Source organism: Rhinatrema bivittatum, chromosome 9 (assembly GCF_901001135.1).
Source record: "Rhinatrema bivittatum chromosome 9, aRhiBiv1.1, whole genome shotgun sequence".
Taxonomy (NCBI): Eukaryota; Metazoa; Chordata; class Amphibia; order Gymnophiona; family Rhinatrematidae; genus Rhinatrema; species Rhinatrema bivittatum.
The window spans coordinates 230,132,167-230,152,900 of record NC_042623.1 but is presented as its reverse complement, the minus strand read 5'-3'; the positions used below and the strand labels follow the sequence as shown (position 1 = coordinate 230,152,900).

Genomic DNA, 20,734 nt, shown 5'->3' with positions numbered 1-20,734 from the left:
TTCAGGATCGCAATCTTGAAAAGCAGCTCAAATGTATGTTTGAGGACTCTTCCTGTACCTTACAGACAGACAGACACTCTCCTTCACACAACAAGAAACCTGTTCCCAAATTTTCCAAAATCGCGGTGGTCTTCAGAGCGTGATTCCTACTAGCCACTGCGCGAGGCTTGATCAAGGCCCCCTCGATCCTTCGTGATAACGGATCGGCTTGTAATTTAGCCTTATCTTAGTTCTAATCTTATTTCTTATCTTATTTCTTTCTTTTCCCAAAATACTTGCCTGAAAAGTTCTTCCGATCGTCAAGAAAACCTTCTTCCCGGATCACCAGCCCAGAGGTCTCAGAGGATCTCCGTGGAATGACCCCCTCAGAAACCTGATCACTGAACTCAGCGGTGGCCACTCACCAGGCAAGTCTGGGGGATCACTCCACCACAAAATCTCCCGGACCGATTGGGGGGCCAATGTGGCTTCCCCAGGGCCCCGGTCCCATCTGGGGTGCCAAATGTTACCGTCAGAAAATAGGCCCCAGAAACTGTTCCGAAAAGAAAGACTTTTATTGCATATGCAAGACACAGCTGAGAACAATGGCTCAGAAACTGCGTGCCCCTCCCTCTCAGGAGCTGACTTTTATACATTCTACATTTCTTATCTTTTACACATGCGTTCTACGCCTTTCTGAGCAAGCATATCCCAGCTGAGGGGCTACTGACCCCCTCCTTAGACAACCTGGAACCTTCGTGAAGCTTCTGCAGGAGAGGCTGTCGGGACTTGCTGTTCTGGAAAGGAATTTGCGAGTCTGCAGCAATACAGCCCTTCACATAATACATCCATTGTTCTATTCTAGGTTACAGCAGTGGAAGCTTATCAGAGAATAAGAACAGCGAAGCCAAAAAGTTTCTCAATGTCCTAATTACAGCTGTATTGCAGACTGTAAGTAAACCCGTCATGAAGCAGGGAATTCTGGTACATGAAGTCCTGTTTGGCAGGAATTTCAGGTTGTCCTCTGTCAGGTTGAAGCCTTCAGCCCCTTCACTTGGGTCTTCATGCAACCGTCTCTGCAAGTATGATGCAATGTGCCTGTTTATGTTGGGTCCAGAAGCCTCAAGACCTGTCGTCCTCGGGCCACTCATCTCCGGTACAAGCGGCTCGTCTAGAGGCAGGAATAGCCTACATGGCAGATGCTTTGTATGACCTAGTACGCACGGCCGCACGGGGTATGGTTTCAGCGGTATTGGCGTAGCATCTCCTCTGGCTCCGTAATTGGTCGGCGGACGTCTCGTCCAAGACTCAGTTGTGTAGCCTTCCCTTTAAGGGAAAGAGCATCTTGATCAGCTTATGAAGTCCCTTGGAGAGAACAAGAAGAGGAACAGGTTACCAGAAGATAGGAAGAGCTCAAAAAGATCTTTTGCAATTCGTCGCCACTTTCATGAGGCATGCAGATTTCGTCCTGGGAAGGGGGCTCCCTTCTTGGGTGCTAAGCAGTCATCAAACCGTCAACGCTCCTTTCGTGGGGCCGGCGGGTCATCCAGAGACTGTTCCAGTCATAGAGCTGCAACTGGAAAGTCGACTCAATGAGATCAGGCTTGCCCACTCCTCAGCCGTTGCGGTTGGGGGCAGGTTGTCCTGGTTTTACGAGGAGTGGGCTAGGATCGCCTCTGACCAGTGGGTTTTGGAGGTTATTCATCACAGCTATGACTTAGAATTTTCTCAGCCTCTCAAGGAGTCCTTTCTGGAGTCGCGCTGCATTTTCCAAAACAAATGGGAGGCGGTACAGGGGACGCTTCAAAGACTGCTCTCGTTGGAAGCCATTATCCTGGTACTCCTGGTCGACCAAGATCACAGACTGTACTCAATTTACTTTGTGGTCCCAAAGAAAGAGGGCACCTTCCGTCCCATTCTAGACCTGCAAAAAGTGAACTGGAGTTTACGCGTTTCCAGTTTCGGATGGAAACTGCGAACAGTGATGGCTGCAGTCTGCGAGTTCCTGGGATACTTGGATCTCACGGAGGTTTACTTACACATTCTCATTTGGGAGGATCATCAAAGGTTCCTCAAGTTCAAGATGCTTGGACACCATTACCAGTTCTGGGTCTCCCATTCGGTTTGGCCATGGCTCCTCGAGCACATTCACAAAGGTCATGATTGTGGTAGCAACGTTCTTGCGGACGGACAGAATTCTGGTGCATTCATACCTGGATGACTGGCTAATCTGTGCCAAGAGAGGAGGAGTGTTCGCGTTCAATACATCTAGTGATGCAGGTCCTGGAAACCATAGGTTGGATGATCAACGTGGCAAAATTGATTAGAATATAGGGGCTCATGTAGAAATATATTTGGGTTTTTCTGTCCTGAATGAATGCTGCTTGTTAATTTTTACGGCTTTTTTTTGGCTATTTATGGAAGAGTTTTAGAAGTGTTTGTTCTTTAGTCATTAAATATTTCATTTTGAAAGGTGTAAGGTTTTTGATGCATGTTCTGTTTTGTTCTTTTTCTAATTTTATCTGTTTGGGAATAATTTATTTCACATTCTTGTTCATACCCAGATCAGTCCAGACAAGTGGGTTTTGCATCCCTACCAGCAGATGGAGGCAAAGAACAAAAACTTTGAGGTACCACGTGGTTTATGGCGCCAAAGCCACGTGTAGTGGCCTGCAGGGCCTGCGGGCTGTGGTCTGCACAGCTCAGTGCTAGGTTCCTGTGCTGAAGCTGCGAGGTGGGGGACAAAGGCTCTTCAGTTGGGCTGGCCTCACAAAAGAAGGCCCTCCATTTTGGGTCCACGACTGCAGCCCTGGGGGGTCTCGGGGTGCAGTTTTGCCCATGGGAGAGCATGGGCAGGAACCTGCGGCAGCCAGGGAATCAAGGGATTCCCCCTGCCCCTGTCGCCTGCAGTGCAGGAGGAACAGGGTTGAGGAGAAGACTGATGGTGAGCAGGAGTAGGAGGACCCAGACAAGTTCTCACTGCAGTTTATTCTCCTCCTCCATAAGGCCTTCCTGGCTAGGAAGGGGATGGGGGTTAAGCGTCTGAAGGATAGACCACCCCTTTGTTCTCCTAAAGCTCCTAAGGTGGCCCCTTCGGGGGGGGGGGGGGGGCGGGGACCTGCTGCGACGCCTGGGTCATGTAAGTTCAACAGCTGATTCCAGAAATGTTGGTGATTCTGATGATCTGCCAGAGAACCCTCTGGATTCGCATGAGGCAGAGCCAGATGTGGACATGGATGATACACCTAATGCATATCCGGATAGCAGTAAGGATGATCTGGATGAGTTTCCAGTGTCGGAAGGAGATGATCCCAGGCTGGACTGCTTATTTAAAAAGGAAGAATTGTGTCCCCTTATTTCTCAGGTGTTGCAGGAGCTGGGGGTCAAAGTGACTCAGGAGGAATCGGAGAATGAGGGCGTGAATCCAGCCCTGGTTGGGCTGTGGTGTAGTCCTAAGAAGATTCGGAAATTGGTGAACCGGGAATGGAATTTTCCGGAAGCCAGGATGAAGGTCAGCAGGGCTAAGCTGTACCTTTGATGGAGGAGACCTTGGAGCTTCTGCAGGTGCCTAAGGTGGATGCGGCGGTGTCAGCAGTTGCCAAGAAGACGACCATCCCAATGGCAGGGCTGCTGCTCTGAAGGATGTTCAGGACAGCAATTTGGAGATTCAGTTGAAGCGATTGTTTGAAGTTTCTGCTTTGAGTCTCCAGGCTGCTATTTGTGCCAGCATGATACAGAGGGCCTGTTCGTACTGGGTGCAGAAGGCACTGCTCCAATCTGTGCACTGGAGTGGCTTATGTCGTGGATGTGCTTTACGACTTAGTGCGTGCTTTGGCAAGGAGCATGGTCTCAGTGGTTGCGAAATTGGTCAGCGGATATGTGGTCCACGGCCCAACTGTGTAATTTTCCCTTTAAAGGAAGCTTCTTTTTGGGGAGGATTTGTATCAACCGATGAAGACTTTGGGAGAGACCAAAGAGAACAGGTTGCCAGAGGATAGGAAAACCAGCAAGAGGGTTTTTCTGGCTTGTTCCTGTTTTCGGGAGTAGCGTAGGTTCCGGTCAGGCAAGTCCTCTTCTGGTGCGGGAGCGAAGCAGTTGTGGGACGACAGCAGTCCTTTTGAGGCTCCTGCAGAACTTCCAGGGATGTTGCCGGCCAGGGGACCGGCAGTGGAAAGTCCATTGCAATGAAGCCAACCATGCCCATTCCTCCTCCGAAGCGGTAGGGGGCAAATTGTCCAACTTTTACGAGGAGTGGGCCAAGATTACCTCAGACTGCTGGGTTATAGAGGTATTGAGAGATGACTATGAACTAGAATTTTCTCTCCTGGTCAGGGAAGGCTTTCTGGAGTCCCACGTTGTTGCTCGAAGCAAGGGAGAGGCAGTGGGGGGGGGGACTCTGCACAAGCTGCTATGCTTAAATGAGATAGTTCCTGTCTCGCAGGAGGAGCAGGGATGAGGAAGGTACTCCATTTATTTTGTGGTTCCCAAGAAAGCAGGAACATTTTGGCCCATTCTTGACTTGCAGAAAGTAAGTGACCCTGAGGGTTCCGTGTTTTCAAATGGAGGCGTTATGAACGTTGATTGCAGCGGTACGCAGAGGAGAATTCTTGGTGACTTTGGACTTGACAGAGGCATACCTCCATATTCCCATTTGACAGGACCATCAAATTTCTTCAGTTCATGGTGATGGGCCAACACAGTTTTGAGCTCTTCCATTTGATTTGGCCTCAGTACCACGAACCTTCATAAAGGTGATGGTGGTCGTGGCAGCAGCCCTTCATTGAGAGGGGGTATTGGTTCATCAGTATCTAGACAATTGGCTCATTCGTGCGAAAACTGAGGAGGAGTGCTTGAGGACTCTCCAGCGAGTCATGGGCATCTTGCGGTCGCTGGGTTGGGTGATAAATGCGGCAAAGTCACCTGGTGCCTTACAAGTCATTGGAGTATCTGGGGGCACTTTTCGATACCAGAAGGACAGGGTGTTTCTGATTCTGGACAGGGTGGCAAAGTTACAGGCGTAGGTGATGCGTCTGCTTTGGCTGTGGGTCTCAACAGTCTGGGATTATTTACAGGTTCTGGGGTCCATGGCTTCCACGTTGGATTTGATTCCGTGGGCCTTTGAGCCCATGAGACCGTTGCAGAATGCACTTTTGTCCAGGTGGAATCCCTTGGAGGATTATCATCTGCCTTTGCCTCTTCTGCGAGAGTCCAGGTCCAGTCTATCGTGGTGCCTGTCTTGTCACAACATGGAGAAGGGAATGGACTTAGAGACCTCGAATTCCGGATGCCATTATCAAAGGTTGGGGTGCGATATGCCTGGAGCAGTCGGCCCAAGGGCTTTGGTCAGTGGCGGAGAGATCCTGGTCCGTCAATCGCCTGGAAACAAGGATGGTCCGGGCACTGGAGGCCTTCCTTCCTTGGGTCAGAGACAGAATGGTTCCGGTCTTCTCGGATAATGCGATGAATGTGGCATACATTAACCGGCAAGGCGGAACAAAGAGTCAAGCGGTGGCTCTGGAAGCGCAACAGTTTGTTTGGGCAGAGCTCCATCTAGAGGGAATAGCGACTTTACTTGTAGCGGGTGCGGATAATGTGCAGGCAGATTTCTTCAGCAGGTAGCAATTGGATCCGGGGGATTGGGGGTTGTCTGTGGAGATGTGGAATCACATTTGTGCCTGTGGATCTGATATTGACAAGGGCCAACACAAGATTGCAAGGTTTTTCAGTAGCAGACGAGAAGCAGGCGCATTGGGGCTGGATGCTCTGGTATGTCTCTGGCCAACAGGGATACTTCTGTATGTTTCCTTCAAGGTCTCTCGTCGGGTGAGTTCTACGGCGCATAGTCTCCATCTGGGGTCACTGGTGCTGGTGGCACCAGAGTGGCCACAGCACCTATGGTTCTTGGATCTAGTGCATCTCGCAATAGATGGACCCCCTTGGGTTGGCCCATCTGCCACACCTGCTTTGGCATGGTTCCATATTTTCCGTTCGGGAGGATCACTTCTGTCTCGTGGCTTGGCTTTTGAAAGGTGGTGGTTACTTCTGAAAAACTATTCGGAACAGGTCATTTCTACACTGCTCCAGGCTCGGAAACCCGCTACATCTCTGGCGTATGTCAGGGTTTGGAGAGTCTTTGAGTCCATGGTGCCTGCATCAGAGTTTGGATTCTCTGTCTGTGGAAGTTCTTCAGATCTTGGCTTTTTTGCAGGAGGGATTGTCTAAGGGTCTGGCCTTTAGATCCCTTCACGTTCAGGTTTGAGTTCCCTTAGGGATAAGTTGTGGGGGAGGTCTTTGGTCTCTCATCCTGATGTGGTTCAATTCCTGAAGGGGGTTAAGCATTTGTGGCCTTCGGTGCAGAAGTTGGGTCCGGATTGGAACCTCAATCTAGTTCTGCAAGAGCTCTGTGGTGCATCTTTTGAGCCTTTGAGAAGGGTGACGTTGAAGGATCTGACATTGAAGACAGTGTTTCTGGTGACCATATGTTCTGCCAAGCGGATTTTGGAATTATAGGCGCCATTGTGCAGAGACCCTTTCCTACAAATTTCTAATGATGGGGTCACATTGCGGATGGTCCACTCTTTTGTTGAAGGTGGTGTCCATGTTAATCAGACAGTGGATCTCCTGGCATTTCCGGAGTCATCTAGGACTTGTCCACAGGAGAGAGAGTTGTATTTTGGATGTTAGGCGGACTCTGTTGCGGTATTTGGCGGTCACTAATTCCTTTTGGCAGTCAGATCACCTTTTTGTCTTGTTTGGTCGGCTCAAGGAAAAATAGACAAGGCCTCAAAGGCCACAATTGCTCATTGGCTGAAGGAGGCCATTTGCTCTGCTTATATTTATTTATTTATTTATTTATTTAACTTTTTTTTATACCGATATTCTTGTAACAAGTTACAAATCACTTCGGTTTACATTGAAACGAAAAACATAGCATAAGGAGTCTGCGATTATGCATTACATTAAACAAGGAATAACAAACTTGGAAAAAGCTGAAAAACAACCAGGGATAAATTCGAGAGTTATTAGCTGGAGGGTTGGAATAGGAACAGGATGTAGCGGGAGCTTAAATAAGTGGTGAGATACTATAAACTCGATTGCAAAAAGGCGGGAGATGACGACTAGCAAACTAGAGTTCTTCTATAGCATCATCTATGAGTAGACCAGTCAAGTGCATTGCGAAAAGGCCTGATTAAACAGCCAGGATTTGAGTCTCTTTTTGAAGGTGATTGGGCATTTTTCGAGTCTGAGATCTGGAGGTAGAGAGTTTCAATACAATGGGCCAGCAGAGGAGAGGGCTCTCTTTCGTAATGAAGTTTTGATGGAGGGGGCCTGGAGGGTGTTTTTGTACGCAGATCTTATCGGTCTGGAAGGTAAGCGAGGACGAAGAGGGATCGTAAGTTCCAATGGGGTGGTGTTGTAAAAGGCTTTGTGGATGATTGTTAGAAGTTTGTACAGAATTCTGAATTTGATTGGGAGCCAATGCAGGCTGATCAAGACGGGTGTGATGTGGTCCCTTTTTTTGGACTTGGTCAGAATCCTAGCTGAGGCATTTTGCAGCATCTGCAAGGGTTTAATAGTATTGGTGGGGAGGCCGAGCAGAAGTGAGTTGCAGTAATCTATCTTTGCAAAGATGATTGCCTGTAGCACTGTACGGAAATCCTGGAAGTGGAGGAGAGGTCTCAAACGTTTTAAGACTTGAAGTTTGTAAAAGCAGTCTTTTGTAGTGTTATTGATGAAGCATTTGCAATTTAATTGATTATCCATAATGACACCTAAGTTTCTGACTTGTGGGGAGAAAACTGGAAGGCTAGTGGTGGAGGAATTGGGCAGCGGGTAGTTTCCATCTTGAGTGATGAGGAGGAGTTCCGTCTTGCTTGCATTCAGGATAAGGTTGAGGCTTGTTAGAAGGCTGTTTATAGATTGCAGGCAGGAGTTCCAGTAGTCCAAGGTTTTTTCTAATGATTCCGTGATTGGTAATAGAATTTGTACATCATCAGCATATAGATAATAGATTAGATTTAATTTGGAGAGAAGGTGGCAAAGAGGGAGCAAGTAGATATTAAAGAGGGTAGGGGATAATGAGGATCCTTGAGGGACTCCCAAGGTAGAACAGACTGGATGTGACTCTTTATTGTTGATTTTGACTTTAAAGAACCTGTTTTGGAGGAAAGATTTGAACCAGCTGAGCGCTGTGCCTTTTATGCCTATGTCCGATAGTCGATCTATGAGAACGTCGTGGTTCACCGTGTCGAAAGCCGCTGAGAGGTCCAAGAGAACGAGCAGACATGGTTGTTTTCTGTCTAGATTCAAGAGGATCGTGTCTGTTAAAGTGATTAGTAAGGATTCAGTGTTTCTAGATTTCCGGAAGCCGAACTGCGACGAGGAGAGGATTTTGTTGTTATCTAGGAATTCCGTGAGTTGCCCATTTACAATTCTTTCCAAGATTTTGGAGATGAACGGCAGGTTTGCTATTGGGCGGAAGTTGGCTGGGTCGTCAGGTGAAAGATTTGTTTTTTTTAGGAGTGGTTTTATAATAGCAAGCTTAAGGGGGTCAGGGACCATGCCCTGAGATAAGGAGCAGTTTATGATCTCTGCGATCGGCTTGGCGATGGTTTTCGGTATGGCCATGAGTAGATTAGATGGGATTGCGTCCATAGGGTGAGAGGCCGGTTTGAGCTTCCTGAGGATGTTCTCGATCTCTAAGGAGGAGGTTGGCTCGAACCTTTCCCAGTTTGTGATCTGATGTGTTGGGTCGGAGACTGGGGATGGAGGCAGACAGGCCTTGTTATCCTTGAGTGGAGCAATGAGTTTTGAGATTTTATTCTTGAAGAAAGTAGCTAGTTCGGCAGCTTTGCTTGCAGATTGATCATCCGGAATTTTTATTTATTTATTTAGAACTTTTCTATACCGACTTTCCAGTAACAGAATTACTGATCAATTCAGTTTACATTCTGAACAGTCGTAGGGGAAGAATTGGTGAGAGACGAGACAAGAGAGAATAAGGCTTTCGGGTCGAAGATGAAGTTATGGATTTTTTGTGTGAAGAAATCTTTTTTGTGCGGAGTATGGAGATCCTGTACTGGTGCATGATGGATTTGTACGCTGCTAGGTTTGATGAGGACTGGTTCTTGCGCCAGGTGTGTTCTCTGCTTCTAAGTTCTCGCTTGATGGTTTTAAGTTCTGGTGTGTACCAAGGTTTTCTGTTGTCTATGTTAGATTGCAGTACTTTAGTGGTTAATGGGCAGGTCAGGTCTGCCACTTTTTTGGTGATTTTAGTCCAAGAGGATATGGCTAGGTCAGGGTCCTTGAAGTCTCGCTGTTCTAGTTCTGAAGATAGGACATTGCTGAGGGTGTCTGGGTTGCATAGTTTCCTGATCTGAACCGTGGAGTTTTGTGTCGGTAAGGGGATAGTTGCTGGTTCTTCAGAGTGGTGGAGATCATCTTGTGGTCCAACCAAGGGATTGGAGAACACACTGTGTGAGAGGAGGGGGAGAGGCTCTCGTTTATGAAAATTAGATCCAAGGTGTGCCCTGCTTTGTGTGTCGGTTCGTTAATGATTTGTTTAAAGCCCATGAAGTTAAGTGTGTTAAGAAATGTGTCGCAGTTCGAGGAGCGAGGAATAGTATCTACATGGAGGTTGAAATCTCCGAGTAGAATGGCAGGTGAGTCTGTATTGATGTGTTTCGCTATGTGCTCAATTAAAGGTGAGGGATCTGAATCCAGGCAGCCAGTGGGGGCATATGTGAGGCCAATTTGAAGGTGAGCGGATTTGAAGACGGCGAATTCAATAAGTGGGGAAGAATTTACAAACTGAAGCGACAGACCTAGTTTTTTATTTGCAGCTAGAAGTAGACCTCCTCCTCTTTTTTTCTTTCTGGGGATGGAGAAAATATCATAGGTGTGTAGGGGAAGTTGGTTGATTAGGACTGTATCCTCTGGCTTTAACCAAGTCTCGGTGATGGCGCATAAATCAGGGTGTTCCTCTAAGAGATAGTCTTGGAGGAGATGTGTTTTTTTCGAAAGGGATTGAGCAGGGTTAACGAGAATAAGGTGAGACCTAACAGCTGGTTAAGAGGAGAGATCATGATTGGAATGAGTCTTTTTTGTAGGAGTGAGGGTGCAGGCTGTCTTCTTATCAACTTAATCCTGCTATTGTGGATGATCGGGATGGTAAAGGAGATCATCCTTAGTTCTTGCTGAAGAGTGGTGATGAGAAAGGAGAAAGATATGTTGATGGCAGCTTAGCAGAGGGAGATGGAAGAAGGAAGCTATCCCTGATGCCTGGGGAGTAAACTAGAGAGGCCCAGTTGAAGGGATAGAACGGTTCTATTACCCAGAGGCTGTTCTAAGGTGCTGCACTAAGGGGCGCACAAAGGGGCAGGATTCCAGTGGGGCTGAAAGCGCATTCTACAAGAGCAGAGGCAACATCTTGCGCAGAGTGTCAGTTGCTATTTCCTCAGGAGATTTGTAGAGCTGTGGTGTGGTCCATGCTTTCACCAGACATTACCGTTTAGATGTGAGGGCGCAGGAGGATGCATCCTTTGAGAGTATGTTGCATGCGGGTCTTCCTGCCCAGTTTAAGGGTGCTTGGTATATCCCACTTGTATGATCTGGGTAAGAACAGGTAAGGAAAATTGGTTCTTACCTGCTAATTTTCGTTCCTTTAATACCACAGATCAGTTCAGAGACCTCCCTGTCGCTGTCGAAAGACTGTATTTCCTAATAGTTGATGTATCATATCTCAGTTTTTTGCAGTTTGTACATATGGTTTTTTGGTGTTTTCTGGAGGTGACAGAGGGCTCCAGTGCAGGGGGTCCAACCCTGCTTTACCTGTTCGCCCTGGAGAGGGTTTTAGGTTCTAATCTTTGGCTTGGGTACTGGTCAATACTGAGGGACTGCAGGTAGCACACTGTTATGTAGCAGTGCCTCAAAGTTTTTGTTCTCTGTCTCCATCTGCTGGTAGGGATGCAAAATCCACTTGTCTGGACTGATCTTGGTATTACAGGAATGAAAATTAGGTAAGAACCAATTTTCCTGTATCACTGGCTTAAATATATATATATAGCTAGATTATGAAACTATTAGGAATTGCTTATTAATTTTTTATATAAGGACAGTTTAGGTATGATGGAAATAAGGGTCTGACATGCATAATGAAACATCTGAGGAATGCATCAATTGCTGAATCCCATTTTTGTTTTATAGTTACTATGTTGGGATGTGTGGAGATGGTGCAAATGACTGTGGGGTAAGTTTGCATTTCTTCTCTGTGAAGTCAGTTAATCAGTTAGTTTTTAGTGCTCTGTGCCAAAACAGTGCTCCCTCCCCTCCACCCCTTCATGAAGTAGGCGCAGTGACAGCAATGCCAACACCTCCCATCTGATGGCTTAGGCTTTTCCTCTTTCCTTCTCCCCTCTTCCTGCTAGGGCCCTGCTATTAATGTAACTTTACTTATGACTCTGAATTTTGTTTGCCTGTTAGTCATCAAGCCAAATAGTCCAAAAAAAATCAACATTAACCTAGGAAAGATGCAGTTAAACAAAACTTAGGTTTATGCCTGTGCCTCATTACATTGTACATGACAGTGACTCGGATTGCTTACAGCTGTACCCTGTATACAATACAGTTTTTCAAATATAGGATTTTTCTGCATTCTATGCAAAGTGTTCACTATCTTTCTGTAAACTTTTTTGTACAATTGTTCTGTTTAATTCCAATTCCCTTATGCCTCTGGGAGCAGATGTATTAACTGCAGTCGCACACTGTTCGCATTCACTGTAATAATTAGTTCATCTTGGCTATGAAGTCATATGTGATTAACATGCTGTAGGAACCAAGCAGATCCCCATTCGATATGTAGAAAAAGAAAAACCCCTTTCTGGACTTGACCTCTTCCAGGGGTTCAGATAATTGTAAGAAAACTTGTTCAGAGATGATGGCTTGGTAATATTTTAATTGATTGACGGTATTATTGCTTCATGTTCACGCACTTGAAATATTGCACGATGCATAGAGTATATGGCTTCCTTTTGCTGCAGTTGTACTACTTGCTGTAAAATTTAAATTTTTCAGTGAGTAAAATGACATTTAAATCTTGGATTTTATATGCTACCCCCTAGTCCCAAAGGAGTGACTTACAACATACAAAAATACACAGTTTCATAAATAAGCATAATGACAGTTCATAAATACATATACAGTTCTTGTAAACAATATAATAAAAATAAAAAAAGCCCTAACACACCCAACTCTGAGGAAGGGGCAGCTAAAATAAAATATCACTGTAACGTAAGACTCAGAATCCCTAAAACCTCACCACCCTAGATAACCAATACTCTGTAGCTCACCTAACTTAATTCTTCCCCCCAACCAATCATAAATAATCTTAGCTAAAAAAAACAGATACTGCCCACATGGACATATTACAAGGACCCAGGTTGCTCCCACTCCACTTCCCACGGGGCTTAAACTTGGTTTATGATGACATCAGTAGGAAGGAGTGGAGGATCCCTAATATCACCCTGCACAGCAGAATGCAGGGGAATATGCAGATATAGGAGGCATAAATCCCAGTATGTTTAAATTTTCAGCCTGCATCCAGTGATGGCTTGAGGGTGCGCAGCAGATAGGACGGTTGTCCGGGGCGCGTAAGAGAACCCATACAAGTTTGGATTTAATGATAAAGACTAATGGTAGTAAAGGGGCCCAAAACTGGACTACCACCCAGGGCCCATAACACCTTTAATCTGTCCCTGAATACATCATGCTTTTCAAGCAGCCCCCCAACTGGCATCTTGGCAGTGAGGAGTCTGCAGAGGGAGGGGAAAAAGGGAAGTGCTGAAGCTAACATTTTTCTCAAGTGCTAGCTAATTCAGCAACTTAAACATTTCTTCAGCTTTTGCCCCTTTTAATAAAAGTACTGGTAGAAGTATATTAAAGCATATACCGCCCTGAGTCTCCCCCTCTCTGCAGCCATTTGCAGGATCTGTTATTTTTAATACCTAGTTAAACATCTAGTTAAAATGCAAATAGTATTTTGTAACATCCACCTGGAAAACATCTTTTCTTAGCTACTGCTGGCCTGAAAGATAAAAGGTAGTAAAAGGGTCGGCTTACGTTACCAACCTACCGCAGTTTTTACTTTGCAAATTTTCAATACTAGTATTTGCACTTAAATATTTTGATGGTAATTTATGTGACTTTAAAGAGTTCCTTAATCCCTTTTAGGGACTGTGACTCTAAATTGTTGGTTATGTGGTAATGCTTCAGTTGACAAATGTTTAATTTTAACATTTCATAGTGCCTGAGATGATAAATGTGTGTGCAGGCTAATGTTTAAGTATGGTAAAAGTACTATTTCCCCAGTGCTTTCATGGAATGCTTTTAAATGATCCTGAGGGGTGCATAATGCTACTATGAGGGTAATTTTAGAAGTACCTTGCAGAGGGCTAAATCTGAGTTTTCAAAGCGGCCTTATGCATATAAATCCAATTTTAAAAATTTGCAAGTGTCCCTGGTACATGCGTGGACATATTACTTATGAGTAGGTATGACTCTGCGCTTGTAGACTTGCGCATGTAAAAATCAAACGTGCGTGTAAATTTTCCCCTTTATGACCCTCCACCAGAATGCCTACTTGAACTGCAGGTTAAAATGCGTGCAAGCGGGTTTTGCATATACTTTTGCAAGCATAATTCCCCGAGTTGATTTTCAAAGCGTAATTTACTCACAAAGCAGGGTATTATGCGTGTAAAGGGCTTTGAAAATCAAGCCCTCTAATTCTAGACAATCTGAAAAGCAGAAAATAACTTTTGAATTGTTCCCCTTGTCGCACGTCTTTTCAGAAGCATTGGAGCCCCTGCATAATGGATCAATGTTCTCCTGAAGGGGCTCATTTAACTTCATAGAGGGTCAGAGAACCAGTCGGGCAATAGTCACCTCAATGCAAAGCCCTGAATATGTGAAAAAACACCTTTATAGTTAAAAGTACATCTTTTGATAGTATTTCAACCTGATTTTTTTGATTCTTAGTTTGCAAATCCTATTTTGTAATCTCAAAAATGGAATGTCTACTCAGCAGACATTATTCTTTTACCATTTTTGAACTGGTAGGCACTGAAGAGGGCACACAGTGGCATATCACTGTCTGAACTTGAAGCTTCTGTGGCATCACCTTTCACCTCCAGGACTCCCAGTATATCATGTGTGCCAAACCTTATTAGGTAATGTCAATGAGTTTCTACTGCTTTTACTATCCCCATAACACTGTTCCACACACGTTCTAAATTAATGGGTTTGCAAGTCAGACGTCTTAGACATCTGAATTATTTTTTAAAAAGTAGTAAGTTCACTGAAAGATTTCAAAGCACCCCTCTTTCCATGTTCTTTATGTCTTTAAAAGAAAATATATAGAGGGCCATACTGAAACCTTGCAGCTTGCAAATGGGTTTTCAAAGGTGACTCCCCTTGGTGAGTTCCTCTGTAAATGTGGGTGGCACATGCATCGCGGGTACTTTTTGTATCTGCATGGGGAGCAGATGCAAAGTGCGCACAGTGATTTCAAAATGAAATTGCAGCGTGTCCTTTCCCTCTCTTGACTTAACTCTGCCCCCACATTTTTTTTTGTCCTTGTGCACTGTCAAACAGCATGCATATTTTTACCCATGCTAAAAGGAGAGGGCAGTAGTGAGGCGTGTGGGTTTTATGTTGATAAAATATTTTGCCCCCTTAATTTTTATATTCCAATTTCTCTTCCTGTTTAAAAAGAAATTGTTGGAAGGATAGTGATGTGGGGAATAGAATCGGCCTAATGGTATTCTGGAATCATTCTCCACAGCTCTGCCATGAGAAATGGTGTCAGGATTCTGCACCTCAGTTTAGGGGAGTTTTTAGCCAGCTTTAGCTACTTAATTTTTCAGCTGAAAATTCACCTAAATTTAGGTGCGTAAAACTTAGGGTCCTAAATGTAGGCCTGCAATTCATTTGTTTAGATTCAGGCACCCAGGTTAAGTGCTGAAAACTGAGAATCTGTACTAGGAGCCTAACTTTTTTTTTTTTTCTTTTTTTTTTTTCCCCTTGCCTTCTGCTCTATAACAGTCTACTTTTTAGGAAGCCGGTCCTAATCCATTTTCAAAGGGGCCGATTTACTTGCTTATCTCCCTAAGGGGGTCATTCTCTAAAGCAGTGGTTCTCAACTGGTGTGTCGCGACACACCAGTGTGTCACCAAGCACACGCAGGTGTGTCGCCACACTTCCCGGTCCCCTGCTGACCCAGCTGCTCCCCATACCCGAGCAAGATAGGTCCTATACCCGGGCTTAAAACGCTGAAAGCCCGGGCGGAATGCGGTAGGAGAGCAGGAGTCATCGGCACCGGCATGCTGTCTTCTTCCCGCCCCCCCCCCCCCCCCCCCACGGCCCAGAAGCGGAAGTGGTGAGCAGCGGATGCGTGCGCGGGAAGAAGAGACCTTGCTAGTGCGCTCGGCATCGCCCCAAAGAAAAGGAGAGGCGCGGTCTGAAGAATGAGCAGCGCGGCTCAGAGAAAAACGAAGAATGTCATCAACCCCCCGCAGTCAATGGGACTCCTTGCTCCACGAGGGCTGAAAATGAATTAGATTGCTGCTGCCTTTAGGGTTAGAAGTGGAGGAGGCTGCTGCTGCCTCTAGTTCGGGGGAGGGGGGAGTGAGTGAATCGGCAAGCATGTGTGTTTGAGATCCTGTGTGTGTGTGTGAGTGAAATAGCGAGTATGTGTGTGACTGTAATTAAGAGCCTGTATAAGTGAGAGAGAAAAAGCATGTGTACATGTGAGCGATTGTGAGCCAGTGTGAGAGAGAGAGGAGAAAGTTGCAAGCAAACCACCCCTTCTGCAAATTCAAAACAATCTCAGGGCACCTGGATACCAAACGTTCCCAGGTATGCAGAGCAAAACATTTTTTGTATACTTATTTTTCATTACTGGGTCTTTGTGTCTGCTATTTTAAAATATTTTATTGGTATCTAGAAATTTTTGATATGAGTTTTTAATTATTGGATATTCCATTCATCCGCTGTTTTGAAATAATCTGTTATTTTTGTTAGTATGCTTTTACTGCTACTGATTTTATATTTCTTGATTTGTTTTAGAAGGATGGATGATGTTTCTTTTTTTCCTTTGTTGCACTGCAATCAGAGACTGGCTTGTTTATTTATTTATTTATTTATTTATTTATTTATTTGGTTTTATATACCGACAACCGTTTGCACATCGTGCCGGTTTACAGATAACTTATAACACATAATATATAGGCAAGGCCTTTACAAGGAACAGTTTGTAACATAAATGCAGTAACATGGCAATTAACTAGAAAAATAAGTAGGTGAGGGAAGGGTAGGGATATACGAGACAAGTGGAGGGGGGAGGGGTGAAAATGGAGAACATGGGGAAAAGATATGTACAGGGGTTCGAGGAACAATTAATATGTACATAGGTTATATACAAAGTTTTTGGTTTTTGTTTTTTTTTTTTTTTGTTTTTTTTTGTTTAGATTTGAAGCTTCTTGGAGGGGGTGGGTGTCGGGTGTAGGTCTTGAGGGGGAGTGTTGGTGAGAGGTGGTGGTCGGGTTAGGGTGTTAGTAAGAGATGAGGATGATTGGGGGAATGCTTGGAGGAAGAGTTGTTGCGGTTTCCAATTCAATTTTTGTCTGCATGCTTCTAGTTATGCGTTTTGGTCTCTCTATTCTTTGTTAGGTGAGGGTCAGCACATGTGATTCAGGTGAGATTCTCTGCTGGGGTGTAGTTTCTGTGTAGGGCTCTATAGCAGCCTGACTTGGTCCGTTTTCCTAATAGGAGATGTATTGTCTTAAGGCCTGGTGTAATATTTTCAGTATTGCCTTTTCTTAGGTAAGGTGGTTACTGTTAAGTGCTGAAAATTGTTGCTGTTTTGGCGTGGGATGTTTACCGTTTATGCAATTTCTGTTCAGATACAATATGTATCTTTTCCTTGTATCATTCTTAACAATAAAAATAATACTGGACCTTTATTTTTTTATTTCCACCGTAAATTGTAATGAGCAGTGTGTCACACATGTGAACGTGGTCTGTCAGGTGTGTCACGATGGGAAAAAGGTTGAGAACCACTGCTCTAAAGGGATCGCATGCGAAAAGGGACATTTCACGTGCGATACCTAAATCGGGGCGGAGTCAGCCCCGGAAGAGGAGGAGTCAGGGCGGCACCGGGGCCGACGCTGCGAAGACATTGCTGACGGCGAAAGGTAAGGACCCTTATCGCCGCCAGTTTCGCGCCGAATAACTACACCTTTTATGGTGTAGTTATTCGGTGCGAAAGCCGGCAGCCAGCGCACCACATTGGTGCGCTGGCTGCCGGCTTTCGCAGGCCGGGCCCCCCCCCCCCCCTTCGTTACCACCGGATTCTCTAAGGTCTGTGACCTTAGAGAATCCAGGCCTAAGTTAGGCACCTAAACCCTTTTGAAAACTGAGCTTTTTTTATCCTGGCATGGCAAGAAGCATACAGCGATCCAGTTTGGCAGATAGCGCTACAGAAAAACAAATTTTATGACTTTTTATTAATAATTTGGAATGCACTTTCTGTTCTTCATAAATATGGCTCTGGTCTTTTACCAGAAAATGTTTCATTGTCTGTATGATTTTAGCAAACTATTGCCTAAGCTGGATGTAATTATGGGTTTGAATATTCAGAATGACTTGGAAATATTTGTTTTCGCAGGGAAGGACGTGCTGCTTTAATAACTTCCTTCTGTGTATTTAAATACATGGCTCTGTACAGCATTATCCAGTATTTTAGTGTTACTCTACTGTATTCTGTGAGTATTGATGTATCTGAAGATGTTGATCTTGCCAGCATGTTTGTTATATGTATTTAGTCTTGCAGTCATTACCATTTGATAATGCAAGCACATTTCAGAAAAGAGGGAGGTTTTAATCTCGCCTGCTTAGATGTTTCCATACATTTTCATAAAACATACATATTAAACAATAGCATATAATCATTACCTAGACTTTAGCACATTAATATTTTGAAATGTACACAGCAGATGTATGTCTGCATTAGAGCTCTACAGCTAGATTAATGTAACAATATTTTGCAATGTAAATCATATGGGTTTGTGTTATGAGATCTGTTTAAGAAAGTTTATATAGTTTATTTCTGAAGTAATCTAAGATGCAGTTTTATAAACTTTGTTTGGAGAAGAGGCTACATTGCTCCCATCATGTTTCATAGATGAATTATTGGGACATGTTCCCTTCATATTCAGTTACTTCAGAGTTTTTGTTCTAAATAAAGACGTATTACAAACAAGTTTCTGCTCTGTACCCATTAACATTCTGTAAATGGTTTAGTATGTAAGCAGAAAGAGCCCTATAAGCGCATTACCTAAATGCCTTTTGTGGGCAGACTGGACGGACCATTTGGGTCTTTATCTGCTGTCATATATATGTTACTATCTATAAGGGTATAATTTATATAAGCAGGAATCAGTTCCCTGAGTCCTGCAGTGGAGACATAGCACAAAATCTTAAGCACCTGCATACCATCGAAATGAGATGCTAATCCATGTTTCGAATGAATTTTCAGCATATGTGACATATACTCTTTAAGTCTGCAAGTGCCCACTGATTTGTTTTGAAGTACATAAGCTGTCCTACATATTTTGTAGATTTTAACTTTTAAATGTCTTTTTCTAGATCCTGAGCAATTTAGGAGACTTCCAGTTTCTTTTCATTGACCTGGCAATCATTCTTGTGATTGTCTTCACTAGTGAGTATTGCTAAAGAAACCTTTGACTTACTCTACAATTCAGCTTTCTGGTCTTTATTTGCAATGTCTAACACTTCAGAATATACTTTCATTACACCATCAGCGTGCAGACTTTGCTCACTATCGGTCCGATTTTAAATTTATTTTATTTATTTAGATTTATATTCCACTTTTCACAGAGCTTCAAAGTGGATTACATTCAGGTACTGTAGGCCCGTGTGCATAAAAAAACAGGGATTACGTGAGCAGCTGGGCCTTGCGAATGCTGCGTGCATTTTAAAGGGGCCCAGCCGCATGCGTAACCCCTGTTACGTACAAGAGTCGGGCCTTGGCAAAGGGGCAGGGCTGGAGGCACCAGTGCAGCGGCCATTTGCTGCTGTGCCGGGGGATCGCGTTCTGGTGTGCAAAATCTGCTACTGCTCCTTTGGAGGAGCAAAAGGTAAAAAATTGGGGGTACCTAGGATAGGGATGGGGGCGGATGGGGTAGGGGGTAGGGAAGTTCCCTTCCAGTCCGCTCCTTAATTGGTGGGAACTGGGGGAGCCCTGATCTCGTTGCCACGCAAACTAGCTAATTTCATCCCACCCTTGAACGCGCCACCTGGGATTTTATAACATGCGCGCCCATGTGTGTGCACCTATACTGTTAATGGTCTTTCTCTAGCTTTTTGATTAATGCTAAACTCAATTTAAAATATATTTTAATCCTCCACTCCTGTAGCACACACATATCTAAAAATATATATATATATATATAAAGATATATATATATATATATATATATATCTTTATATATATATATATATATATTCTGATAGATAAGTAAACCAGTTTTCATACTTAAACTGCCAGGTATTGCCCCCAAGCTTTCCCTGCTGCCTTTGATATCTATTCCAAGCATGCTTAACTCTATCACATTAGTAATATCTATCATCTCTGTTGGTAGAATATATATATATATATATATATATATATATATATATAATGGATGCTTGTAGCAATCTAGGAGCGATATTGAGCAGTATCCTGTATGTGGCAGATTGGATTGGTTAGTTTGTCCTTATCTGTTTTACATGCCAAGAGTAAAGCAATCAAGTTAATCGACAAAAGAAATATCATTTGTTGGTACATTGCTAGTAAATTGATATTGGCTAAAAAAAAAAAAAAATCCTTTGAAAAAATTGGATCTCTGTTGATACTTACAAAATATCAGTTTAGATTAAATTAGATACAAAAATAGTGTTGTGAATCAACACAATTTTGATTTTTACCTGAAGTAATAACTATCTGTTGCCGTTATCCTACCTACTCAAAAAGAAGAGATGCAGATTTGTCAGGTAAGTTGTACTACTCTTGAAATCTTTTGAGGCCTGAAAATTCTTGCAAATGTCTATTGTAAAGTAATTATGAATGGTTATCTTGGTAGTAAGTAGAAATAGTGTTGTGCATTACAATGCAGAAATAAGGCAAGACATAGAGCCCCTCTTATAAAATAGAACTGTGAACACACAAGCTAGCTTTTGGGTTTTTTTTTAGTTTGGGGGACCCGTCAGTTTTCTCCCTTTTCTTTTTGAACTTCCAGCTTGATTGTAATCAAGTTGAGATCTGGCTCCATGAGGCTTCATTCACAACTAGCTAGGCAATTTTTTTCCTTATTTTAAATTCCTTTTCAGTATGATTAGTCTCATCATTGGTCAGGGTACCCTGCACCAGGACATATTCTGGAAGATTGCAATTGTGGGCCCTGAATCTGACCACTAGCCATCTTTCTTAAACAATGATCTCTGCAGCATCCCCAGCCTCAATTTACTCGGAGAGCAGAAGACCTGATTTGGAGATCAAAGCCAGGAATTTTCCGCACAGTAATTGCCATCTGATCTACTAGGCTAGCTGCAAGCTTGTTTTCTAATCAGATGAAGGAACTGTGCAATGGGACAAGTGTTTTGACTCCTCTAAGTCTTGAGGAATCCTACTTCGAATCTGATT

The 20,734-nt window shown here is 44.0% G+C and overlaps 1 protein-coding gene across 8 annotated transcripts in view; it reads left to right on the top strand.

Annotated features, from left to right (window-relative positions):
* The window catches only part of ATP13A3 (ATPase 13A3), a 535,999-nt gene that overhangs the window by 374,667 nt on the left and 140,598 nt on the right, over positions 1–20,734 (top strand). For all 8 annotated transcript variants that reach the window (XM_029615360.1, XM_029615358.1, XM_029615363.1 and 5 more), the window contains 4 exons: positions 11,185–11,227; positions 14,092–14,201; positions 17,699–17,795; positions 18,679–18,751. In XM_029615360.1, coding sequence (XP_029471220.1) covers positions 11,185–11,227; positions 14,092–14,201; positions 17,699–17,795; positions 18,679–18,751 — 323 coding nt within the window. The remainder of the gene's footprint in view (positions 1–11,184; positions 11,228–14,091; positions 14,202–17,698; positions 17,796–18,678; positions 18,752–20,734) is intronic.